Consider the following 27377-nt stretch of genomic DNA (forward strand, 5'->3'; position numbering starts at 1 on the left):
ATTCCCCTTCATCAATTTCACAGAGCATATTGAAATTTAGGGAGAGGAACAAATACAATTCCATATGATATGCAGAGACTGATTATAATGTAATATTGTCTGAAATATATATTCAGACAAATACATCACATGTGCATGTAAAATGAACACCCTTTTTTCTCTACAAACACATCACACCAAATTAGGCAGAAATTCAGAAACACAGAAATACTAATACGAGCTAAGATGTAAGAACAACATTTCTTTCCTTATCTGCCACCAGGTAGCGTGTCAAGCCTCCACCTAGCTTCAGCGACAGGCTGCCAAGATTTGATCTGATGGATAGTGAAACAAAAACCGTGTCGTGCCCTACCTTTATAACACCCAGAGAAAGAGACAAAAGTAATGGGAAGCAATTGATACACACTTGAACTGATAATCTGATACAGACCTGCAGCAATTAACAATAGTTCTTCGGTCGGGAATTCCCATTTGTATGAAGTGGGGTGTTTCACCTTTAAGTCTATAGGGAAGTCTCAAGGTAATTAATTACTGATAACACTGTAGGCTACATTAAGAAAGCTTAACCAATTAATGTCCATACGTTTAACATTTCCTTTACTTTATTACTTAAGTACAAGTTAAGCAAAGCACAAATCAGTCCATTTTTAAAATTGCTCAATATGGGGGAGTGCTGTGGCACAGCAGGCTACAGCGCTCATACCACATAAGGATCCAAGTGCCCAGGGGGACCCAGGTTCGAGTCCGGCCTGCGGTCATTTCCCAGTCCCACCCCGTCTCTCTCTCCCACTTACTTACTGTCTCACCCTTCGCTTATATGCAAAAAGAGCCCCAAAAAATATCCTTTTAAAAAAAAAAACAGCGGCAGATTTTCTTACACGAGAACGGGGGGGGGGATGTCAATCAAAGGACACTGCCAGGACTCTGCCGGGCAAGTATTTACAGCCCAAGCACTACGAAAGATATTTCGCAACACAAGCCCATAGCTAGACTATTTTTATTGCAATCAAAAAGTAAAGCGGTTTTAGTGTCGATTCTTTTCTGGGGTCCATCGATCTTGGGCATTCTTAGCATAGCACAGCCCTGGCAGTGAGCATTGGCAAAGAGGGTCTTTTCGGCTACAGGCAGTGTTTAAGGGGGACATAACATTTGAGAGACACACACACACACACACACACACAGACACACACACACACACACACACCTCAGAGGTCCATGCAAACTTCCTGTCTCTACTCAACCATCCATCAGGCTGCTGCAGACGGTGTTTGGAGCTTCGCGTTCGTTCGCTCTGATGGCCCGTCCAGCCCAGACAGATATATACACAAAATAACAGTGTTAAAAACCGGGGGAAGAGGAGGGGCGACGAGAGAAACAGAAAGAGAAAGGAGACGCTGACCACAAGCATGACTCTTTTTAGACTCATTGCCTGGGTTTTCCTGTCATTTTCACTGCTGGACGACGTTGATAATATTTTTCCACAGACAGATTTTCCTCAGCCTTGCCATGATGAGCTTCAGTAGGAGTCTAATGGAGTCTGGTGTTTACAAAAACAGACTTGCTGTTTGTCTTAGCAACTGTGACACAGCATCCTCTTTCCTACAGATGCCCAATTCTGTTTTCATCACACCAAATGGGACACACCATGGTGGAGTCTAAAAAAATAAGTACTCACACTTTATAGTCACATTTTAGTGTCAACACTTTGACACTAAATTCATTTCATAACATGAGCATTGACGTCGCAATTTAGCAAGGTTGTGTAATTATTTTTGAGAATATCAGTTATCTTATTAGCCTACATACATTATATTATCAGGATTCATCAGTACTGCACAGAATTATCTCAACATACTTGGACAAGGTTGTTGTGACATAACAAAAAAGCTTGCTTGAGGTCACTTGAGGTGCTTTTGTGTGGCAGCTTTTACCCTGAATTGTGGGGTTTAGGATTTACGCAAAAATGTAACAAATATTTCCTGGTTTCTGTTGTCATAGTTTCCATAGTACGTGAAGAAAGCTAAAGCCTACTGGGAGGCAATTTCAGTAAATGCTCTTGGGACATTGGGTCACGTTTCTGCATATTCCAGTCACTCAACAAAGCCATTGGGCGTAGTCAGACCTACGGTAACTCCCACGCACCTGCTCTCCCACGCACGCACACACACAATCTGAATTCTTGTGGGACCTCTTCTGAATCATTTCAATGACGTCAGAAGAAGAGATGTCAGTCACTTCTGTACTGTAGTGAGTGGAAATAAACGGTATGTGAGAGGGGGGTCAAACAATCAACTATGGCATTTGAAGGTGCAGCAATCATTGCCCATCAATCTCACGTTTCTTGCACCCATAGGCAGTCACAAAATATTACATATGCACATAAATGAAAAAAATAAGAACAACCATTCACAAGGAAAAAATGAATACCTCAAATAAATTAATGCATTGTCATATTTATTAGAATATCACAGCAGCATTTCAACATTAATATAAAAAACAGCTCTGTTGCTTAAAAATATGAACACAGTAAAGTGGAGAAACCAGAGGCCATTGAGTTTGGATGCAGCAGTATTTGCAGAGTAGGCAAGAATTATGACTAAGAAAATACATCTCGAAGCACTTTCCACCAAAAACAGCAACAGCTGGGCAGAAAATAATTAGGCACTGGCTCCAGTTACTGATGCTATCAGCCAGTGTGCGTGAGAGCGCTGCCTGTTTTAGGCCCAGGCTTGCGTGAGTGGGAAACAGCCAGTTTAGCTGCCTGGGCCCAAAAGCATAGGCTATTTGTTCTTATGGCAATCAAGTAGGGTCTACTTACAGTAGACTGTGTTAATGATAATCTTTTCCACACAGGTTTTGCTTCTATTACTGCCATGTTAAGATGCATTAACAGATGCACATGAATGACAATCTGTACAAATCTGACTGACACATTAAATAGAGGAAAATGTAGATGTAGAAAAGGCCATACATGAGTAAGTGCATCTACTACACTTTTAGTTGGTAGTGTATTTGCAAAAAAAGGAAGTTGAAGGTAAACTAATACCGGAGTCTAAGTTCTTTCTGTGTCAATTTTTTTCAGATCTAAACGGCATGTTTTAACAAAATCCTAAAACATTTTTTGGAGCTGTCCAGCAAGAGTTGTCAGGGGTTGAGAATCCTGACAAATGGCAAAGGCAAGGCTTTAAAGAGGTTCAACACTGCCCCCTTGTGTCTACTGATTATAGTTGGACACCTCAATTAAATTTTGATCCGGATCTCTGAAGTACACGGAAGTGATTGGGCCCACTGCTCCACTTCTCTCAACCGGCCCCTCTTCAATGGCCACTCCACAGTCCTGCAAACAAACAGATCAGAGCTTTGAGTGTGAAAATAAGTGAAACAGTTCACCAGTTTGTAGTCCATGAAAAATCTTGGCTAGGCCTACTTAGGCTCAGATAATAACAGTCACTAAATGAGGTACGGAGTAGGGCGATTTACAACTGAAGAATGGGGAATGTAAAGCAACCCAAAAGCCGAGAATTCATAACGAATAGTCGAGCTGTCCATCTCTAGCCTTGCACAGTTATTAACCTCTGACCTTTGTACATCTGATAGTGTACATTTGAACAAAAACACATTGTATGGGTGTGCTTAACTGACCACAACAATGAATACTACTGTCATCAGGTCACTTACTGGTGAGGGTATGTGTATCAATGACCAATGTGGCCTAATTTTTGGAGCTTCAGTAAGCTATGTTCTCACCTTGAGATGGGAAGCTACAGTGGTGAGAGAAGTATTTGTGATTAGACACAAATCAGCTGAGCCTGGTGTGGGGCTCTTGGCTTTGGGCTCAAACTCTTTCCCAGACTGGTGCAGGTTTATCTTCTGCTGGCCAAAGCCCAAGGCCTTCCTGTCTCCCTGGAGGATGATTAAGATGGCAAATGGAACCACATGTAAGGAGGAGGTGAGGCTTAAGAAGATAAATTGCTCGTTGCAGGTGCAGTGGCTTAGATGCACAATTGACCCTTCCAGAAGTCCCGCCCTCCATAGTTACTGTTGCTACGCCTGTCAAACTTTCGCACCTTGCCCGTCTATTACAATGGAGGAGACACGGGATTTTTAAAACAAATGTAATTTACAAAGACATCGCAAAACACTGAAAGCTCATATTTGGTCACGAGCGAGCTACATCTGTCCTCTGTCAACTACAGTTGCATTTTCAGCTCTGAACAAAACCGTTCATGAGTTATTCAAGCAAAAGTCGAAGGTACACGTTGTTTTCGATGGTTCCTCCAGGCTAGTACGAATGAAACGGGCGGGGGACAAAACTAGCATAACGTTTTAAGCTATACTTCCATAACGTCAATATTTGACAACATAACATGATTGGTACTTCAAATAGGTATTATTTTAGACAGAATTGCTGACGGGCTATACATACGTCTCGTTGAATGTCTGTTAAGAACATTTTGCCGCCATCGTCAAACGTATCTCGCGGTTATGGAAATATCACGCAATATGCAAAATGTAAAGTTAGAAAAATACGTATTTCAAACTATATCATGTCTTTATAGTTCAATATGTTATTTCACCGTGATTTCACGTGTTTGGGGGCACCACACATCCAAATAAATGCCCTTAATGGCCCACAGGCTATGCAGTCTCCATAGGTTAACATGGCAAAAACTCGAAAGCTTGCCAGGCCTTGCTTGCCTAGTTACGGGTTGCTAAGCCACGATTGGCCTGTGGCGGTTTTAGGGCGTGGCTCTGGAAGGGTCAATTCTAAAACTTAGCAAATGTTTCCACCTAGTGGACAGTCAACAGAAATTATTTCGTCCCAAGATTTTGACTAGGCTATCGCCTCTTTTACTCATTGGCTTATCAATAATGTGTTATCAATTGAGATATTTCACAGCACCACTTAAAGAGAAAAATGACCCAACTACTCACCTTAAAGGTAACAACCTCCATACCCAAAACTGAGGAGTAAAAATCAATAGTTTTGGGCACACTGCGCACAGTCAGAACCAGGTGGTCCAGATGACTGATCTGAACCGGGCAGGCACTTTTGAAGCGGACTCCAGATGTCAGAGGCTTGGATGGGTAGATGGACAGTTGAATACAATTTATCAACATACTGACATGCGTCAAATGTGTAGATTGCACTTGTGTACCGTTAAATCATTAACTTCTATGACAAATAACTGTGATAAGTAAGTCTAATCAACGTAGGAGTTTAGATAAGATCTCATGAACCATTTATTGTTTCTCATACTCTAGCATTTACGGTACAAGGAAATGCCAATCCACTGTGCAAACGATTAACATTTCTTAGACTATTTAGTCTAGGTAAGCAAATATGCGTAAGTAACAAAAATATCTAGGATCACATCTAGAGAAACGGTGTATCATACATACATTGAAGCTAAGGCTATTACATAGAATGTACCGTCTTCTCCCAGACGGAGAGCCCTTCACAGACTTTTCCGCAGGTAACTTCCACCAAACCATTAGAGAAGATGAGCACATTCGGCTACCAACACCTTCATAGTTACCTTGATATACGCTAGTTGGAAACGTGATAAAACGCAGAGTGTCCTCAAAGCCATCGTCAATGGAAACAGATGTTGAAACTTCTTCGTAAGCTATTTACCAGAGTGTATGGCACGAACAACGCTGCGTTCTCCCTATGACTTACCGTAAAGACAATACTCTGCGGGCAGCAGTTCGATGTACAAAATGTAAAATATCACCATGGGGTTTGGCGTTCATTTGGCCTAGCATAAATGTTCGATTCGAGGCCAGTGAGAGGCATGACCCCCGGAGGAAAAATGTGACCCCTTAAATTATGATGCCTGGCGAGTTTTGTGGAAACAATTGGACAAATTAATATTTACAAATATGACTTAACCATCAACAAATTCAGGGCATCAAGCACTTTTGCATTCAGATATCAGGGGTGAATAAACAAACCATGGTATATGATTGTGGGGCCTACTGTATATCACATATAACAAACAGTGTTGACTGAGGGGCCCTCATCAGATATCCAGGGTTGAGATGAAACACAGTACAGAGTCATAGTAGTTAGTTACCATAAAGGTTTGGGCCTATGACTGCGGGAGCTGCACCAGTACAGCAGTTCAAATGCAGTTAAAAGTGAAGCTGTAGCATCTCTCAATCCACTTGAGTGTAGTTGCATTAAGCTCGGGAACAAATCCTCTTGTTGGCTTATCAGTAAGTGGGATCTTTTACACAACAGCACCCTTTAAGAAGAGAAATTACTTAATATACTCACCTTAAAGGGAACAGACTCCATACCCAAAACTGATGAGCAAGAGCCAATTACAGTTTCGGGGGCACAGTGCACACAGTCATTAACAGGTAGTCCAGGTGATTAAATCTTTTTTTGAAGCGGACTCCAGATGTTAGTCGATATACATGGGGCTTGGAATAGGTAGATCAAGTATGGTTGTGTACGGATTTGTAAAGATTGGACTTGTGTACCCATTAAATGATTGACTTCTACGATGATAACTGTGTAGTACTCAAAGGGTTAGGATAAGATTTCTTGAACCATTTCCATTGGCTTATACCGAGCATTTACGGTATAAGGAATACCGATCAGCTCTGCAAATGTCTTCAACTTTTTTTTTATTCTACTTCTTATGGACTATTCAGAGAGTAAAGTATCAACATAATTAATCAATAAAAAGGAAACAGTGTACCAACACATGGCTACGCACATTACGAGCTCCTGGGCCCCTGGGCCCCTGGGCACAGACATGAAGAGGGGGCCCGCTACCCACCTCAGAGTTGGTAACTCACCTAAGCTAGGGGCGTCCAGGGGCAAGCCTGAATCCTTGAGCCCAATAGGCCTGTTCAGTCATCCATCCCTGAGGCTGAAGCTACTACATTACAACGTACACACAGCCTTTACACAGACGGGATAGCCCATCACAGACTTTTCCGCACACAGTTTCTACAAACCCATTAGAGAAGATGAGCACATTACTAACACCTTCATAATTGCCATGCTGATGATGCAACGTGATAAAATGCAGCGTCTTGAAAAGCACCGTCAAAGGAAACAGATGGCTGTTGAAACTTCTCCATAGACTTGACAACGGGGGGCATCAGTTCGGTGTACAAAATGTAAAATAAAAAAAATTAAAAAAAGATCACCATGGGGTTAGGAGTTCATTTGGGCTACCGTAAATGTTTGATTCGGAGGCAGTCCTAGCGTTGGGTGGCTCACCCCTTTGTGTAGATGTAACAACCCAATTATGTTTGATGGTTTGTTTACTTATTAATAACAAAAAAATACTTATTACACACACAAATATATATTTTTTCACAATTATAAAAGAAAAAAGGGCTAATGATAAAGTTACAAATTACAATTCAGTTTATGCATTAAAACCTCTGACGTGTCTTTCACATCGCCTACTGAACTGTACATGCAATGTTAGACACCAAAGGTTGCGGGCCACCTCAAAATATTTGTTTTGATCTGAATGGCCAATTAATTTGCAGCCGTCTATGAATAATGTTCAGGATAAAAAACATGCCAATGAATGCCTTTTATTTAATACACAATTCACATAGGTTAAGTGTCAGTAACGTCAACTAATCGACTTCGACGCATGAGAGGATCCTTGAGGGAAAAATGGCCTGATCATGCTTCATGCAGTTGGTCACCATCAGGCACAACACACCAATCAGTCCACCCACCAGGGAGAAAAAAAAAAAAAAAAAAACCTGTGACTGACTGTGTTAGTCCCTTTCTGTGACTCCTGTGTGCAACGAGTTGGATGACGATCTACTATTACACACCACAGCCTTAACATCTAGGCAACACTTGCCAAAAAACACCTGGAGCAGTGAAGTTCACCATTAACTGAGATGTTAGCCAATGACAGACTTGTTTTTTTTTAGCGCACCAACAATGCAGCAAAACACTACTGGCCAATGACTGAATGTTTAACTGCATGTGTAACTCATGTGAGAACAAGTATAAAAATGTAAAAACGAATGTAGCCTAATTTCAACCTCCTGTCCCAGCGGTACTGATCCCACAGCAGGAAGCCATTCACATATCGGAGTAACTTCTTTATTTACGTGTGAATATTCACAGTCTAACAATCATTCAGAGACAGAAAAAAAGGTCTAGTATACCCCACCCCACCCCACCCCACACCCCATCTTCTTGTTGAACACATTATCCCTCCCCCCATTATCCTGTTTGTAAATATTGCACCAGTACAGCTTGAGTTAAGTGAAGCTGTAACGTCTTTCAATCCACTTGAGTGCAGTTGCATCAGACTGGGGAACAAATGCAAACAGTCACAGAATTGAGGGAAGACTGACACATCTGAGTGCTAACTGCCACACTCTGGGACACAAGCCTTTGGAGATCAGATGTCTGCAATGTCCCCGTCCCGTCACTGTCAGTCTCATCAGAATGCCGTGATGGTTAAGTACTTTTAACACTTAATTGTGTTTTTACTACATTTCTTTTTTTCTCTCTCTTTTTTTTTGGTGGTGGCGAGACATTCATTATAGGGTACGTTTCAAAACTAGTTTTTGACGGAATGATTTAAAAAATGCCCCCATTTGCAAGAAGTCTTTTCCTTTTCTTTTTTCTTTTTTTTTGGCTTCATGCCACCAGACATTCAATCATATTCAAAAAAAATAAAGAGATGCTGTTCAGTGATGATGGATTTCAGGGGTATATTAGATTGCATTTGGTCTCAAGTGTGACTACAACACTTTTGCACTCTCATGTTACAGTTGACTTGGGAGGGAAGCAACATTACCCATTAGGTTAGTACTGTGACTGCACACCGAAATCTTACACTATTGTGTCACATAAGTAACTGGGCTTGCTTTCCCTCCAATGATATTTAACTTAAAAATCAAGTTACACACACAAACTCACTCTCACACATACACACACACACACGCACACACACACACACACACACACACACACTTCCTTTTAACACACAAAGTCTCTGACTCTGGGATAATGTCTTCAGCACCTTGTAACCGGTAGCTTGTAGAGGGGTAGGGCGCTTCACTAGTTGAGCTGAACCGTCTACGAGTCCTTTATTGTGAGCACATGTGGTCCTTTCTGGGGAATTCCTTTCCCCCACCCCCAATTTTCCCCCATCCTCTTGGTATCCTACCCCAAGCTCCCTGCAAACACATCATCCACTGACAGATGCTTTAAGACAGACGACTAATGAATATTCTGAGGTCTGGATTCTCGCATCGGCTCAGTGGGTCCCCCCCCCCCGCATCTGCCGCCCCACTGATGCACCAACCCCTGCTGAAGATGGGAGAGTAAGCAGACTTGATTGCTTTAAAAATCATAAAGACCGGCCCTCTGGGTAGCAAACATTACCCAGGCTCAGGGAAGCAGCAAGAGAGAGAAGAGAGTTTTAGAGAAAACAAGGGTGGTGTTAGTCTGAGACAGACGAGGGAGGGACGAGGGGAGGGGAGCGGAGAGAGGGAGGGAGGGGGGAGTCGGAGCGGAGTGGCGGACTCGCGGAGGGTCGTTCAGACCACACTCTCGCGGTTGGTGGTGGCGAGCACCGCGCGCCGGCAGATGGGACAGGTGGAGTTCTCCGAGAGCCAGCGGTCGATGCAGTGCACGTGGTACTCGTGCGAGCAGGGCAGCTTGCGCAGCTTGTGGCCCTGCGCGTACTCGGTGATGCACACGCTGCACGTCTTGAGCGCGTCGCTCTCGCCGAAGTTGCGCGTGGACAGGTTGTCGATCTGCTCCTTGGTGAGCCCGCGCGGCTGCTCCTCGTCCTCGTCGTTGAGCAGGAAGAAGTGCGCCAGCCGCAGGAAGGGCAGCGAGCCCGTCTCCTCCAGGCTGATGGGGGCCCGGGCGCGGCCGCGGCCGTCTGGGGCCACCCCGCCTCCGGCCGCCGGGGAGTCCGCGTCTTCCCCCTCCCTGTCCCGCTCCTCGGCCTGCGAGCCGCCGGCCTGGGCCTGCGAAGCGCCGGTGGCGGCAGCGGCGACAGCGGCCGCGGCAGCAGCGGCTCCGGCTACAGACGCCGTGGTGCCGTCGGAGGGCGTGGTGGGCCCGCTGGCCCGGGGCGAGTCGGACGAGTCCGAGTCCGAGTCCATGAAGTAGCTGAGCTCGCCGAAGCCCGTCATGATGTGGCGGATCATGGACTGCAGCGCCACGGAGGTGGCCTCGCCGAGCCCCGCGTCGGAGATGCGCCGGATGGGGATGCGGATCGTGCTCACGTAGGTGCGCACGCCGGCCCGTTCCGACCGGGAGAATGTCCGACGGAAGCCGCCCTGCTCCGTCTCGTACAGGAAGGTGTTGTTGCCCGCGGCGCCACCGGCCCCGCCCGCCCCGCTACCACTTCCTGTTCCGCTGCTGGCTCCACTGCTGCTGCTACTACTACTACTGCTGCTGCTGCTGCTGCTACTGCTGCTGCTGTTGTTGCTAGCGGGCTGAGAGCGCGAGCGGGTGCGGTTAGCAATGCTGTCTCTCTGGCGGTACTCGCCAGGCCGGACCCGACGCACCTGCAGGTCCAGCATGATGGTGGGGGGCCTGCGTCCGGCGCCGGCTTCCCCAGCCGCCGGCTCCTCCTCCTGGGCAGGAGCCGCGGGGGCATCGGGGGCATGAGTGGTGGAGGTCGGGGGAGCCAGGGGTGTTGCCTGGTGGTGGTGGTGATGGTGGTGGTGATGGTGGTGATGGTCCGTCGTCTCCACCGTGACGTGGCGGGAGGGGATGTGCTGACGAGTGCGTGAGCTGCCCTCCATGTGGGGCGGCGGGGGAGGTGGGGGTAGCGGGGGCTCGGGGATGGGCGGCGCGGGGGGGAGGCCGTCCATGCGGTCCAGGCTGAGCGGGGAGCGGCTGCGGGTGCAGGCGCGGGTGCGGCGCTGCTCGGGGCTCCGGCTGCGGGGACGCACCACGCCCCGCCGGGTCTGCGGCGGCTCGGACGCCGACGCCGCCGCCATCGCCACCGCCACGGCTGCCGCCTGCAAGTGCGGAGAGGGGATGGTGATGGGGATCGGCACGGGAACCGGGATCGGAATCGGCAAGGGCACGGACTCCGGCACCAGGATGGGCTGGGGGCTGGCGGGCCGGGTCACAGGGGGCGAGAGCTCGGGCTCCACGATCACCGCCAGCTCCTCCACGACCGGCTCCTCCTCCAGCTCCATGGGCTCAGGAGGGGGCTCTGACTCCGCCTCTGCAACAGCTTCGGGCTCGGCCTCCGCTCCAGACTCGGCTTCCGCTCCGGCCTCGGCCTCGGCCTCGGCCTCCGCCCCAGGCTCGACCTCTGCTCCGTTGGTGGCGGTTGCGGCGGTGGTGGCGTTGGCGGCGGCGGCGGCAGCAGCAGCAACAGCGCTGGGCCCTTCCGGTGGTGCCGCACCACCCGCGGCCTGCTCCGCCGCCTCCGTCTGCGTCTGCTGCTCCGCCAGGTTGCGGTTGATGTTGATCTCGAGGCTGAAGCGGAAGTCCCCGCTGCTCGGGTTGGTGCGGCTCACCGCGCGCCAGGACTGGTTGCCGCGGTGACCGCTGCGCGTGGTGTTGCCCGTGCGACGCACGGTGTTGAGCCAATCCAGGAGGGTGTCGCCGTTAGAGGGATCCTCGGGGCCCTCAAGGTCACCTGTTACAGAACAGAATAATTTTAAAGAAGTCTTTTTTAAATAATAGTAATGTATTCTATTACTAATATTTGCATTTTTATCTAAGCAGTGTGTTCATTTTGATACTTGAAAGACATAATTTTAAATCGCTTTGGACAAAAGCATAAACATGTAGATAAAATTGTATTGCCGTTCAATGGCACATAATCATATTGGTAAAGTTCTACACCACATATACCCATGATCACATATTGAGTGTGATAGGGATACTGTTGGTAAGTTTATTTATTCAACAATGGGATATTCCATCAGCTCACTATACATCAAACAAATGACACAGCCACTGATCAATGTGAATCCACTTAGCATGAGTTAAAACTACACAGGCAGCAGTCAGTTAGTACAAATCTAATTATATACATCAGCAACTAGTGTCAATACACCAACAAGAGACGACCAATCCAATAAAGATATTTTGTAAATAACCGTTTTGATATAAAACAGTTATTTATCACTTGTGTCAATGTAGGCAACATGTTTTTGTATAGTCTGTAAGCTCATGTGACCTATGTGAATAAGCATTGTCTGGCATCAGTGGTTCCTTTGAATACATCATTAATATTCAGTCAATATAAAATTCACATCATATGCACAGACGTATTATCTTCCTTTGTAAGTTGTCATTTTGTTAGCAGATGCTTTACATTCTCTAATCCTGTCAAAAGGTGTTACAATTTTCCCAGATTCCTGCCTAGTACCAGTAGCCTACAGCAAGTGTGCTTTTAAGGAATCCCACGACTGAACAAAAACACAAATGTACTTTATCATTTCGTCAGGTGATCGATCAACCATAGAAATTCCCAGCCATGACATTGACTTATTATTGCTCAAGAAACTCTTCCAGCTACAGAACAACCACAGTAATTTCCTGTGTATTAGCCGCATTGTGTATAAACCGCAAGGCAGTGTTTTATGCCAGTTAGAAGAAACAAAAGCATATTAATACCATATTAACTGTACCCGTGTATTAACCTCATAGCTGAAGAAATTTTGCAAAATCAATGTCTAACCCGCAGCTAATAGTCAGGAAATTACAGTAAGAGAGTTTCAGTTGACTGGCATCAGTGGTTCCTCCATTCATACATAATTACAAGTCCAACAACTGACTGATCAATATACAGCTCTGTAAAAAGACTGCACATTTTTTCTGATTTCAGCCTATGGTTGCTGAGAGACATTCAAATGAGTTGAACGTCTCGCTGCCTTCACTCCGATTGGCAGTCGCTTTGTCAATTCGCTCAACATTTGCCTAAAACAGCCTTCTTGTCTATTTTGGCCCCGCCTTGCTCGTGGCAGCGGCAAGCTTGTCGCTTGCAAACGTTCACTCCCATTGAAAATGAACGGCAGCCTGTCGTTTTGACGCTGTCTCTTGTAGCCTGTGTGACGGCAGGGTAAGGGGGACCAACTGTAGCTTTTACTCACCAGAGGCCTCAGGCCTGCTGCGTGCTTCACTGCCACTTGTGTTGGCACTTGCGTTGGCACTTGCGTTGGCACTGGGGCTGGCGCTGGGGCTGGGACTGGTGCTGGCAGCTGTGGCCGCACGTTGCCCACCATCCTTCGCCTGCTGCAGGCGGGTCAACAGCTCCTCCTCAGTGATCTCACCTGTCCGAGACAAAACCTCACTGTCACTGAGCCTGGCTGCTAACGCAAAAACATCATTCCGCTCGTCCATGACAAAAAAAAAAGGACAAAAAAAAACATATCCGCATAATATGGGTTGCCAGGGGGAAAACAATAGGCCTACCGGTAATCGTTTGTTTATGAGGAAAAGACAAAATACATAGCAATCTTAACAAATGCATAGAAATGCCTCCTAAAATGAAAACCACAAGTAATTAACATCCGCGTTTAAAATATCACCAGCATCACTCATGAGGCAACTGCAGAGCACTGAGAATGAGCAGAGAGGGGAAAAAAGGCCAGACCTTCAATTGAGTAATCTTTTTATTGAAAATATACGGTATGCCTTCTGTCATATGGATGCATTCTTGCATTGGGGAAAACCCATCAAGCCACTAAAAAGGGTTGTGATACTGGAGGTCAGTCAGTACATCACACTTTAACCAAATTGCATGTTAATTATCAAACATCTCCTCACCATTCTTGAAACGCTTGAGACACACACAAAAAAACCTGAACTGAGGACTTGTGGTGAGCTGATTGACAGATTACAGCTGTTTGTGAAGATGTACCAAAAACAACTCCAATAGTACAGTACTGAAAACCACTGCCCTTACTGAAAACTGACAGTACTGAAAACCACTGCACTTACCAGGACAGGCCCTGTCCCACCATAGCTTTCCATCTCCTGTCAGGGGTAACGCTCCAAAATAACATTCCTTCCCCATTCCACTGTTCCGGAACAGAGAGGGAGCAGGAAGGGGAGGGTTCTTCAGTGGGTCTCACTCTCCGGCTTTACACACGTGTGTAGCATCCAAACACCGCCCAGAACCAAAGGTGGAAAGGACCAGGTTCAGAGCCAGGTAAAATGACCAGGTTCATAACCTTTGGATCAGTTATACTTTGTCGTCAGTTTATCTGGGCTTTACCATTTAGGATACCAAGAGAGGTCTTTATAAAAAGGAAGACAAATAACTAAGTGTAACGCGCCGCTGCTGCAGCATACACGTGTAAGGGATAAGAAATAAAAGTCACTGAAATGCCTTAACCTGCTGAACCTGAACATCTCCACCTCTGTTCAGAACCAGGTGAGAGATTACCAAATTCAATCTACGCAACCGAAAATATTAGAGAGGACAATTTGCATGTGGTTGGCTCGAGCTAAGTGTAGCACAAAAATATGTGCTGGTGGTCATTCCAAATTGACAGTGACAAGAGGCTGACTTACTACAGCTGCTTGGGCAAACGTTTGTATTATGAATGCACCACCACGGATGGTAGTGAAAAGAAATAAGCTTGTCTGAACTAATTAAACATACAGTACATTGTGTTGGAGTGAAAACAAGCCGTTCAGTTTATCCTCAAACTGTAGTTTTCATACAGTTTTGACCAGAGCATTAAAACAGACTTTGAGAGAAAGGATTACATATATCTAAATGAATAATTTAATGAGGTGCTTGTAAATTAATCCTCTCAGGTTACTTTTTTTTTTGAGCCTGTCAAATTACTTCCTTGTACCCATTAAGCATTTTTCGTGATAGACAAGAGCGGACAACGGAACGTCTGATTCTGCTCTTATTCCATAATCCTCCTCCTTATCCTTTTTAAGCTTACATTTTTTACACCCCTACCACACAACAGGAGCTTTCCGATATGTACACCTTAATAATATCTTAGTCATCCACTCTAGTAAACTAGGCCTAACTCCTGGATATGTTTCCTCCGTGGTTTTCAGTGTATTGTATTTCATCCTTGATATATCACAGAGGAAATGGGATTTAAGATTGCATTGCTCAAATGCATTTGAGCAATTCATGGGTTTCATCAGGTCCCTTTCCACAGGTGTATTAATCAAGCACCATGCAGGCTGCATTCATAATCAAGGTGCTTGATTGTATACACCTGTGGAAAGGGACCGGATGAAACCCATGAATATTATTTCCATGACCACAGCATAAGCTTAACCTGTATAAAAAAGGGACAGAATTCACATTACACTTGATCTTGTGCCTTAACCTTCTCTTGCCTTAACACGCACAGGCAGCCTTGCACTAAAATAAGCCAGCCCATGAAGCAAAGCGTCAAAATGGACCTCATAGAAGGAAGTGTATGACCTGTCAACAGTCACAGGCGATTTTAAATCATATTTCATTCAGTTGTAAATAAAAGTTGAAAGTTAAATCAGGAACTCACCGGGGTTGCCCAGAAGGTTGTTGTCCCTCATTAGTCGGTAGTCCTCTTCACTGAGGTTGTTGACAAACTGATAGAAGGCCTCCTCCCTGTCCAGGCGGGCCAGCTGACGTCTCCGTTGGGAATCCGACTGATCGCTGCCACCTTGTTCTGCATTGTCCGAGCCCTCCATGATCGTCACTCAAAGGACGTTTCACGACCAGCTGTGAAAGCGGAATGTTACAATTAACGCTACTATAGTACACTTTTACAAATACGGGTACAACGAGCTATATCCGTGCAAGAATTAGAGCCAACTACTGCAGGCCACACTCGGAAAGGAAATTAAATGCAGAATACTATTAATCTGCAAAGGGCCATCCAATGTAAAATGTCATGCATCTTATTCTATTTAACATCATACGTTGACGCTTCATGGGATATATGGCAAATACATTAATGCTCTATGACAAAAGAAACATATCTGACCTCAGCTAGTCGGCTAATGCTAAGCGATGTATGTCCTGGCTAGCTGACTGCTAATCTTTAGTAACGTTACCTTGGAAGTAGGCTACTCGGAGCATTGCATAACGTTAACGGTTACAACAACACGATTAGAAGGGTGAAAGCAAATGTAACACTGCAATGGAGAGTCCTGGCTATCAAACAAGTTACACAAACATGTACATGGTGAAAGATTCAGCTTAACATCGACGGATGACAAGGGAACAAACTGCGTCATGCCAACCGTGGACATCCCGCTAACGTCATTCATGTTCCATGGGTACCTGATAACCAGTAGGCTATGTTAGCTGATAAGCTAGCTGGCTAATTATCGTTATCGTGAGACAAGTTTCGTCGTAGTATGCTTTGTTTACATCCTTTTGAAGTTAAATTTGAGGTATTATTAATATAACAAGTACGACGTTTTGCAGGGCACATGCACTACAAATAAAAACAGCTTGCAATCTCCCTAACTACAGCCTTAAACCCTTCCATTTCATCAAGCTTAAGTTTACATAGACTTGTGAGCCGTTTTTCAGGTTAGTGACAATTAACGTTAACGTTAGGGAAAACAAAATGGCATCAGGGGCTAAGTTAGCTTCTGAGCAACCTAGCCGCCAGCTAAACTACCGCTACCACTATGGTTCGCCACAGCTAAACCCTTAGTAAGCAGCTAATCCAATTAAATCAGGCAGTCTGAACATGACGTTTTAATTCTAAGAACGTATATCACCCTAATTAAAACAGTATTTTGTATTATATTTAGACTGTAACTAAACGCTTAGTGACGTGAGCTTTGTCAACAGAGTAACGTTAAGTTAACGATAGTGACGTTAGCTAACGTTAGCGAACACTAGCTAGCCATATGTTTCGTTTAGTTATTTCACGAACACACGCTAAATCAAAAAACAATATCAACGTTACAGTGGGTTAGCTCGGAAGCCAAGCCAGTGTCTGAGTTTACGGTGGAAAATGGCGTAAGTTGCAGAATACAGGAGTGCCACTATATTTACTCACCATTAGCCTTACGCCTAGAAAACAAGGCTGTTTACCTACTTGTCATTTAGCAGCGCGTCAGATAACGTTAGCTAACGATCTAACGTTACCTGACCTATAGATAGCTGACTTGGTCAAATCCAAAGTGAATGCTTGGTTCCTTGGTGTATTATTGGACATCCTTAATGTACAAAAACCTCCAATAAACAATCGGTCAGACACATTTCACTGCCTACTAACGTTAAGCATCGGTGCCCTTAACGTTTGCTAACGCTGGCGAAAGGTTAGCCATTTTACGATGCAAACGAGCTTGCTAATCACTAACCTGCAGTTGGATTGCTAGCTAACATTACCTGAAACATAAAACATATATCATAGCAGACATCCTGCTAACATTTAATCAATGTTCACATCGGGTTTACCTGATGAAATAGTGTGTCTTGGTCGTGATGTTGAGATGTTATTTTTTTTCCTTTTGTCTTCAACAAATGTGTTTGGTTTCAAGGTTCCATTTTCTTCATTATTGTACAGTGGACTGAAACTGGAAGCGGAAACCGGAAGTGCGTAAATGGTACATACTGTAAACAGTAACCACAGAGCCCCCCTGTGTCCTGGGGTTTAAACAAAATTTTGCATGACTGCTAGTTGTTGCATATTATTGCGAAACGTGTTTGTGTCAACCAAAATGCTGCGAGAGAGAGAAAGAGAGAGAGAGAGAGAGAGTGTGTGTGTGTGTGTGTGTGTGTGTGTGTGTGTGTGTGTGTGTGTGTGTGTGTGTGTGTGTGTGTGTGTGTGTGTGTGTGTGTGTGTTTAACCACAGCATAATGGGTATACAGTTGAGACACTTTTTTTACACATTATCAATGATATCCATTAGTCTATGTTTTCCACAGTTCGCTCATAAACATCAGGTGCATTTTTGTCTCAACTTTATCTATGGGGAAGTTGAGACAGTACCATTCGTAATGCTGTAAAGCTGAGAAATAATACAAAATTGTATTCCTTCTTTTTAAATTAACATTGGTTAAAATAGGCCTATATAAAACAGGAACAACAAATTTAATACATGAACAGATGCAAACTAGCTGGCAAATGGAACATTAAAATGATAATAACATTAACATACATTGTGTCTCAATTGTATCCCATTGACCACCTCAGGCATTTTTCTAGATTTTGTAATCACCTTGTATGACACAATGTCATGAAATGTGCCAGTTTTATGGCACAGAATAATCTTTGTAATAATAAGTTATATTTAGCAATCACATAAGGATAATAGCTATTCATTTATTCATTGTGGAAGGTGCATGGTGAAGTGAGAATGTAGCGTATGTGTCATTCGAGTTTCCCAGGATCAAGGGAGACACTACTTGGGCTTGCTGCATAAGCAAGATATTTAAGGGGTTTCAACTGTGCAAGTCTCTACTACTCAGACGTATAGACACACACACACACACACGCACGCACGCACGCACGCACACACACACACACACATACACACACACACACACACACACACACACACACACACACACACACACACACACTACACTCCTCGGTCAAACAGAAAGTGAATTTCAGAATTCAGTAAAGAGAGAAAGGTAGTGAGATTGTTCTTTATTTTATGTCAACAGATCTTTTTTTGAAGGATATTGCATGGTGGCACTGGCACCCCTGTTTTTAACCTACTTATTTTGTCTACTATGTACTACATGTTATAATTCCTACACAATATGACATAAAACATCATATTTGACATGGTCTGTGGCATTATTGCTGATATTTTAATCAATATAATTTGCCAAAGTTGTAAACCTCCAACACAGAAGGCAAAAAGTGTCATTCCCTGCCTCCCCTACTTTTTACCTCTGTAGTTGTGGCCAGAAATCCAGAATTGATGATGTGTGGTGCGTCCAGGAAAAGCCTGACCTTACAGCTGAGTAGGATATTAATAGATAGATAAGCATCCACACACAACCCTGGGGAGACATTTGGCTGCAAATGGATGCAGAGATGAATTTTGTGTCTCCTGTCAAACGTGAAGTTATACGGGCTGAAATAGTGAACTTGATGCTTTGCATTGACACATCCCACTGTGGTAAACAGTCCCTGTATTGGTATGGATTAGCCCTTAACAGAAAACTGTCAGTTTCTGTCACAGACATCACAATGAGGTATTTTTGCTTGAGGGTACAATGGGTCATTGCTCCGGCTGTGCCTGATATGGTTTCTCCTCCCAGTGTGGTTGGTTCAGCTCACATACCCACTCTCTCTCACCAGCAGCAGGTCACACAGTGGCATTTCACATAGATTTCCCCAGAGACTATCAGGATTTAGCCATGGCAGTGGGCTATGTGTGTCTGAGTGCTAAGACCCGTGGCTTGCCCTCTTCACTGGCACAGGTGTCATGTTCTGGTTGGTGCCCCCTTGGTGCCACACCTTATGCCAACGCACGGGGCTTACGGAAATGCCTGCCAGAAGTGATAATGAAGCATGTCGTTTCACTAAGGGACAGACATGCACTGGGAGTTTTCCTCGTCTGCAGGTAAAATCAGGCTAAATGTCATTGTCAAGAGTAGAGATGTGCGAAGAGGGGCACAAATGACACAGGGAATTGTAGGGGTTAGCATTCAAAATCTCATTTTAATTTGTATATTTACTCCATAAACATTATTACAAAACTCAGCAAGTTACCAATAGTACATTATCACCATACAGGCTTGATCACAAATATTTAAAACCTTTGCAACAGTTACAACAAAAACAAAATAATACTAGAATAATTTACATGAAAATCTATAAAACAGCAATAGATCACAAATTTAAGTCATTTTTCTCCATTTTTTGTTTGCTTGCTTATTTCTGTTTTTCACAGTAACACAACACACACTCTCACGACAAGATCAAAGTCTTATTACAAAACTCCCGACAAAATGTAGTTTTTTTGTATTCCGTAATTCACTTTTATATTTTGGTTTTTAAAACCAGGAACTTGTCATTGTACATCCTTTTTACAGCCTGCCAAGGCCCAAAAAAGGTTACTTTCACACACTCCCACATACACACACGCACACACACACACACACACACACACACAAACACACAGACACACATTCATTCGCGCACACGCAGACGCACACACACACATACACACACACAAATACTTCACAGCACTTTCTAAGAAAAATAGACACTTACAAAATATGTTACAAATTGGCACACAGAAAAATATACAATATTTTGTAATGTCAAGAGTTCTTTAAGAATCCCTCTGTTAACAACTCTAGACAATATTTATAAAGCTCAATATTCTTTTCAACAAAAAAAAAAAAATGCGTAAAGTAATCCCAATCAATGTCAAATAATCATGGCATGAATACATCAAACATAACAATATCATATACATTCATGAGGAGGGTGGTATTTTTTTCTCTCTTCTGTAATTCCTATTTTGCTATCTCTGTGAGAGGTGAGGGGAGAGTTTTCAGTTGGCTTTCTTAGCACCGGTTAGAAGAGGCAGCTTAACAGTGGCACATTGTACAAAAAACTTGTAGAAGTACATTCAGTCGACCATAGGCAGAGATGAGAGAAGGCAGACAGTTGGGACCGCGAGGTCCGTTGTGCGGGTTCCTTTTTTTTGTCCATGGCCTCTCCTGATTCCAGACTCGGCCTGATAAAGAGAGAAGCTCAGAGAGGTGGGGGGCAGAGACAGATCTGCTGCTCACAAGCCAAGCCACGGTACACGAGGCCGACCCAGCAAGGACTGGTTCTGGAAATGTCCATTCTAGCCTACCTCTGCCTCTTTTGATATATATATATATATATATTTTGATCTGGCTCTCTTTGGCCAACACCCAAGGCCATCCGTGAAATGAGACAAAGGTGAAACAAAACCAATGTGTGTGTTTGTGTGTGCGTGTGTATGTGTGTGTATCAGAGAGAGAAGGAGAGCGAGAGAGAAAGAGAGACAGAGAAATGTAGCTGGTATAAGATGCTGCCAGTCCATGGAGAGAGAGAGAGAGAGCACAAGAGTGAGAGAGAGAGAGAAAGAGAGAATTGTGTACATGAATGGAACAGAGGCCTGAGAGTTAGCATGCTGTTAAGTGAGAGCGATAGGCAAAAACAAGAAGGAGTACAATTTACAGCAAAACACACACCCCAAAAACAGCGAAAAAACCCAAAGCCATTTTGAATTTCATGCATCTTTTTTGCTTTTTTTTCCCATTCAATCTGCTGAGGAAACTGAACAACTTCAAAAACATGCATTAATGAGCAAGCAAAATTTAAAAACTCGATTGCAGTTTCTGAGAGAACAGTGTTTGATCAATTATCAAAATGATTATAGGTTGTAAATGCATTCAAATATCTTCTTGTTTGGCACAGTTCACAGGTGCACATTGTTGAAAAAGCAATCAACATAGTTTAACTGAATCTGAATACAAAAAAATGTCAATGTTACACAGTTACACTCAGTCTGTCCTCATGGCATCTAGTGAGTCTAATTTTCATGCAGAGCATCAAAGGCTCACCCTGTTAACGGCACATTAAAAAAAAAAATCTTAAAAGATAATCTAGATTAAAGGCAACCTAGTGCAGAATCCTCTGATGACACAGGCTTGAGTAAGTATTGTCTTTCATTCAGTTACGTTGGATTAGACATAAATACCAATGACGTGGTGATAGGAATGAATGAGTACAAAAAAATGGGTTAGGTCTCTGGGTCCTTTGTGAAGCCAAGTATGACAGGTGTGATACAAATTACTGCAGAGACCATTAGCAACAGAAATAACCTGGTGAGGTATGAACAGAAGCCAGAGGCGTAATTTTACCTTGTTTCCATATCAGTATATCCACACTGACAGTGCAGTGAATGAATCCATTCTAGTGACAGATGCTTGGGGATCTCCACCGAGAAGCTATAGTTCATTGTCAGTGGTGCCATGGCTTCACTATTCATTCAGATAATGTGCCTTCTCTGCCTTGGCAAAACAACAAGGTATAAGCTCCATGTTATTCTCTCGAAGCCTCTTGTTTCAGTCGAGTCTTCTTTCAGATTCTCGTTTCCTTTTCACAAAGCCACTGCGATGCTGAGGTAAAACTAAATTTGGCAAGCAGAGTGGAGACAAATGGCCAGAGGGCTTTGTGGTTTTGGTTGTGTGGTGTGTACCACTGTCAGCTGCAGGTGCATTTCTACAGTCGGGGTCCAAATACTCCAAAATCAAAAGAAAACAACAACAAAAAAGGACAAAACTCTGGAATGTCAGCTCTCCAAAAAGGTACTAAGACAATAAAAGTGTTTTTTTCTTCTTCTTCTTCTTCTTCTTCTTCTTCTTCTTCTTCTTCTTCTTCTTCATTTTGACACAAAGTAGAGATATGAAAAGCCTATGTTCATATTGGTCATTAGAAATGTGTACACAGCAAGTTTACATTTGGCACATTAACTTTTAGAAGTCAGTATTTTCTCCTTATATGCAAATAGTGCATTTCTGTACATTGACACTGAGAACAAAACTTAAAATAATCAAATGACTGAATATACTTTTAACTTAAGACACCAGTTCTTCAAAAAAAAAAAAAAAAAAAACAGGTAAAAGCATTTTAAGGTCATAATACCAAACACAAAGAAATTAATCATTCCAACAGTTTAAAGATTAGGACAAAATGTTTATCTGATATGTCATCAATATGAAATATGGTCCCACAATGCATTTTTTTTATGATGCCTTGGTCACACAGAAGCGGACGTCGGCCTCAGCACAGGAAGTGGAATATTTCCCACCGTGCTTTGAGCCAGGCAGTATGAGGGAGACAGCAAGAAGGGGGCATCCATTTTCTGCATACAAAAACAAATGTGGAGCGGACATTTCACTTAGGTGTCTGTTGTTGTTGGGTTTTTTTTTCAAATAGCTACATGTTTCAAGATAGGAAGATATTGTTGTTCTGTTATTGAGGGCAGCAGACAGCAGGTTTTGCTCATAAAAAAAAAAAGAAAGAAAGAAAATTTCCCAGAAAAAAAGAGGCTTCTCAATGTTTCTCAAGGGGTGTTTTTTTCTCCTCCAGACCAACAATAATAAAACAGCAAAGGCAGGAAAAAACAGCAAAAGCAAGAAGAAAATGCAGCCATGGTAAAATTTTAAATCTCAATCAAGCTTCACACAAGCACACAATAGGTAGTTTGCAAGTACAAGTAAGTTTGTCATGCAAGATATGAGTCCTCTTCGGGGGCAAACAAAAAAAGTAATTGGGGGTTGGGAGGAAGGGGTTATGGGTAGAGTAGTTTTCCATGCAACTCTGCTATTGAGTCTGTGCAGGTATATCAGGTTCAGGGGAGGAGAAGGATTGAGCAAAAAGCAGGGGGGGCTGGGTGAGCATCAGAAGCTACGTAGTTACAAAATATTACCTCAGCTTTTCAAAAGAGGCCATCAGTGCTATGTCCTTACTGGGCTCTCGATCGGCTCGCTTCCCTTTAATGTTCTCGATGCGTGGGAACTTTGCACTGGTTTTGTGACGGTACATCTTTTTGTGCGCTGGTCCGTTGATACCAGGTATGCAGAGGTTGGGTTTATCGAACATGTTGCAGCCCAGGGCAAGCTGAGGAAAGAAGGGGTTAAATTTGGCCTGGTTTTTGGCCCCCTTGCCCCCGGCCTTTCGGCCCTTGCCACCCCCGGCCCCCGCTGCTCCCTTCTTCTTAGGGTCAGGGGTCGTGCCGGCCAGGATCTTGAGGGTCTTCAGCTTGAGGCTGTTGGCATCTGGGGCGACACACACGCTGGACGTGGGCCCCCACAGCGGCTCGATGGAGGCCATCATGAACCGCTGGACCTCGGCCATGCCCGACACGATGTTGGACAGGATGTTGGACGGCTCTTCGAACTCGCGCTGGTCGTCGACGTTGCCGTGACCGTTTCCGTCCGGCCAGCTGACGCCGGGCCAGTCCCCCCCGGGCGCCTGATTTGATGTGCCCGCTTTCCCCTTCCCGGCCTTCTCCTCCAGGTGGGCTTTGAGCTTTTTGGACGACCGTGAGTTCTGACGCGGCGCTTTGACCTTGTCCGCCTTGGCGGCTTTCGGCGCGCGGACTTTCTTCGTCCCTTCGCCCGCTGCTTGCTTGCCGCCGTTTCTCTTCTTCGACTTTGTGCCCTTTGTGCCCACCGCCGCCCCAGCTTGTGCGTCGAAATCCGCCACGCCCGTTTCTTTGTCGCCCGGCACGATGCCACCGGCGGCTCCGTTGGCGTTGTTAAAAATGTGCATCTGGAACTGATGGTTGTCGCCCGCGTAAGAGGCAGCTGCCACGTGCTCCGACTGCTCCATCATGTTGCAGTTCCACGACATGTCGTCGCCCACATCCTGGTACTCGAGTGTTTTCCCGCCGGCCATCTTCATCTCTCGGCCCTTCACCTGCGGGGAGAGGTTGGGCGTTTCGGGCGGGGAGAGCTCGGACAGGGACGCGTGGCGGAACTTGTCCGGGGTGAAGTTGGAGATGTCCAGCAGGTCGGTGGACTCCCGCAGGGGCGTGATGGCCTCCACGCTCTGCTGGATGACCACCTTGGGGCTGCAGTGGGCCAGGAAGGTCTCGCCCGACGCGTCCTCCTCGTTGCCCCCTCCTCCTCCTCCTCCTCCTCCTCCTCCTCCGCCGCCGCCTCCGCCGGTGCCCTCCTGCTCGCACGACTTCATGCTCATGGAGCTGTAGGTGCTGGAGGCCACGGACAGAGAGCCCATGGAGTCGAAGCTGGTGAGCCGCCCGTGGTCGGTGTTGAGCGTCCCTCGCTGGAACTGCAGCTGCTGCCCGTCCACGCATGGCACCTGGCACACCTGGAAGTCGCCGTCCGCGGGCACCATCGTCTGCTCGCCCAGGTAGTTCTTCTCGTAGAGCACTTGGTCGCCTTCCAGGCTCACCTGGCCGTAGCCAGTCACGGCGGTCATGTCTTCGGCGGACACGGACACGGACACGGACACCGGCAGGGTCTTGGGGAAGCCGTCGGGCAGGATGGCGGTCTCGGGCATGTCCGGCGCGAACTGCTGACCGTGGCACAGCTGGGACGGCCACATCTGGGTGAAGCTGGGGCAGCTCTGGGGCGACTGCTGGAGCTCCGACTCGGAGGGCGGCGAGAGGACGCAGCTCTGGGCCAGCTGCAGGGAGGTGAACTGCTTCTCCTCCACCGACAGGCCCAGCACCGGGTACGTCTGCTGGGACGCCTGCTGCGGGAAGTAGCTGATGCTGGCGCTGCTGGAGGAATCGGAGCCGTCGAGGAGCGTCTGGAGGTAACCTCCCGGGATGACGGCCACGCCGCTGTCACCCACCGCCTCGGAAACGGCAGGGGGGGGAGCGGGTTTGTCGTTGGCCGTCGGGGTGCAGAGGTCGGAGGGCGTGAAAGTGAACGCGTCGCCTGCGTCCAAGGCCTGGCCCTCCACTAGTCGGTGTGGGGCCTGTGCGGAGGTCGACTCCGCTCCCTCGGCGCCCGCGGAGGAGTCGATGGCGTGCTGCTGCTCTGTCGCCGGAGGAGGAGGAAGAGGAGGAAGAGGAGGAGGAGGAAGAGGAGCCGAGCTCATCCCGCTCCCCTCCTCGCCTCCCGCCGCCCGCTGCAGTTTCCGGCTCTGCAGCCTGGCCTCGCTTTTGAATTTGCGGATGCGCACGATTTTGTTGCCAATCCTCCTCTCCTCCCGCTGCTGCTGAGATCGGCTCTTCGGCGTGGCGGCGTACGCGATGTCGCCGGTGTCTAATGCGCCCGTGCGGCCCGACGCCGAAAGCGGTAATGGGATTCCTACCGGCACGGCACCGTCTTTCGTGCCGCCGCCGCCCTCTTCCCTCACAGAGGCTGAGGAACCCTGCCTCGTGGGAGATTGCTCCACAGTTTGAATCCTCTGAATCCTAAATCTGTTTGCAAACTTGTATTTCCTCTTCGGGGGACGGGAACTAAAGGGTCGGTGGCGACCGTTTGGATGGAAATTGGGTTTATCTCGCAGAGCCAGCTTAAGCTGCTCCTCTCGCTCCCTCTGTTGCTCCTGCCAGAAATGCTTCAGAGGAGCCAGCTTTTCATATTTGCTCATTGCGTCTGTGTCTAAGCTCACAGTCGTGACTGCTGGGTCGGTTTTGAACAGCTTAACGGACATGTGCTTTTCTCCCTTAAACCTGTTGATGATGATGTACTTGATGATGACGGGCGGCTCTTTGCGGGACGACTTCCGCCGCTTTTTGGGGCACCAGTCGTCGTCCCGTTCCTCCTTTTGGCCCGGCGCCTGCTTGTCGCGCTTCTCGGCGGCGCTCCTCTCGCTCTCGATGGAGTCCACGTCGTACAGGTAGTCGTCGCTGTAGCGCACTTTTCGCTTGGCCCTCAGCCCGTAGTTCAGGTGGTGGGACGAGCCGCCGCCGCCCTTCCGTCCCGGCTGCCGCTTGGGCTTTCCGTCCGGGAACGCTTCCACCGAGGAGCCGGTGCAGGAGCTGTCGTCGCTGTAATCCCCCGAATCCTCCGCCGAGTCGCTGGAGTCCACAAAGTAATCCATTTTGGGGCTGTAGTCCGGAGAGCAGCCCTCTCCCGGGCTGGTGCATCTCTCGGCTTTAGCCTCACCCTCATCCGACAGGCAGAGGTCCTCCTCCTCCTCCTCCTCCTCCTCCTCTTCTTCCTCCTCCTCTTCCTCCTCCCCAGGCCTTCGAGGGAGCTCCTTGGTCCCTCTCCTCCCGGCGCCGTCCTCCTTTTTGGGGCAGTTGACGAGGACGCTGGGGAAGAAGTTGAACTGGGTCTCCTCCTGGAGCACGTTGGTCTTCTCGCGCATGTTGTCCTGGAAGGACTCGTAGCGGATCTTCAGGGAGCACACGTCGCTGCTCAGCGTCGAGTCGTCGTCGTCGTCGTCGAACATGTAGTTGTCCACGTCCTCCTCGGAGAAGAGGTTGACGGACAGGTCGTTCTTGGAGCACAGGTCCAGCAGCTCGATCTTGCTCTCGCTGATGAAGGACTCGATGTAGCCCCAGTCCTGGGTGGTGTTGGCCAGGAGCACCTCCTCCCCGTTGCACTTGTCCAGGAGCAGGCCGTCGTACAGGTTCTTGGTCGCCGGGTCGTCCGCGTCGTCGCTGTCCGTCGCCCTGTCGTCGCCCTTTTTGTCGGCGGGCAGCGGCTTGGGCAACGGGAAGCTCAGCAGCTGGTCGGAGAGCAGCTGGTCGCCGTAGCCGGGCGCCTCGCCGCTGCTCATGCACTGCATGCCGATGTCCGCGATGGGGCAGCCGTCGTACTCGCCCCGGCAGGCGTCGGCCATCTTGAGGCTGACCCCGGGCTCGGCGTCGGAGGGGGTGATGGCGCCGTCCTTCGTCTCGATGAAGCAGCCGAGACAGGAGCGGCTCTGAGGCAGGAGGCAGTCCTCCCCCAGGACAGAGATGGCCGCGGTGGGCTCCATGGCTCCAGGGGTGGACGGTGGTGGAGGTGGTGGTGGTGGAG

General features: G+C 46.7%; 3 protein-coding genes and 1 non-coding gene across 6 annotated transcripts; all 4 read right to left on the reverse strand.

The window, feature by feature from the left end:
• Positions 1-2433: 2433 nt before the first annotated feature.
• On the reverse strand, positions 2434-5840 carry glod5 (glyoxalase domain containing 5). Its single transcript, XM_062523949.1, has 4 exons — positions 5541-5840; positions 4936-5079; positions 3748-3903; positions 2434-3337 (listed from the first exon to the last, which is right to left on the reverse strand). The coding sequence occupies exons 1-4, from the start codon at positions 5592-5594 to the stop codon at positions 3215-3217; spliced, it is 477 nt and encodes a 158-aa protein (XP_062379933.1). The 5' UTR covers positions 5595-5840; the 3' UTR covers positions 2434-3214.
• Positions 5841-8704: 2864 nt separating this feature from the next.
• On the reverse strand, positions 8705-17511 carry rlim (ring finger protein, LIM domain interacting). 3 transcript variants are annotated; one of them, XM_062523951.1, is made up of 4 exons: positions 17376-17511; positions 15478-15677; positions 13087-13266; positions 8705-11624 (listed from the first exon to the last, which is right to left on the reverse strand). In XM_062523951.1, the coding sequence occupies exons 2-4, from the start codon at positions 15644-15646 to the stop codon at positions 9550-9552; spliced, it is 2424 nt and encodes an 807-aa protein (XP_062379935.1). In that variant the 5' UTR covers positions 15647-15677; positions 17376-17511; the 3' UTR covers positions 8705-9549. The 3 variants fall into 3 exon arrangements, with proteins under 3 accessions (XP_062379935.1, XP_062379936.1, XP_062379934.1); XM_062523952.1 differs by lacking the exon at positions 17376-17511 and adding an exon at positions 16202-16529; XM_062523950.1 differs by lacking the exon at positions 17376-17511 and adding an exon at positions 16013-16163.
• On the reverse strand, positions 12191-12257 carry LOC134069522 (small nucleolar RNA SNORD42). The gene has a single exon (XR_009936823.1). It is a non-coding gene; the product is annotated as a small nucleolar RNA SNORD42 (small nucleolar RNA).
• A 5841-nt stretch (positions 17512-23352) lies between the features above and the next one.
• On the reverse strand, positions 23353-27336 carry nexmifb (neurite extension and migration factor b). Its single transcript, XM_062524236.1, has 3 exons — positions 26597-27336; positions 25518-26458; positions 23353-25439 (listed from the first exon to the last, which is right to left on the reverse strand). The coding sequence occupies exons 1-3, from the start codon at positions 27334-27336 to the stop codon at positions 23353-23355; spliced, it is 3768 nt and encodes a 1255-aa protein (XP_062380220.1).
• Between the last annotated feature and the right edge of the window lie 41 nt (positions 27337-27377).

The sequence above is a fragment of the Sardina pilchardus genome, chromosome 21, assembly GCF_963854185.1.
Source record: "Sardina pilchardus chromosome 21, fSarPil1.1, whole genome shotgun sequence".
NCBI classification, from domain to species: Eukaryota; Metazoa; Chordata; class Actinopteri; order Clupeiformes; family Clupeidae; genus Sardina; species Sardina pilchardus.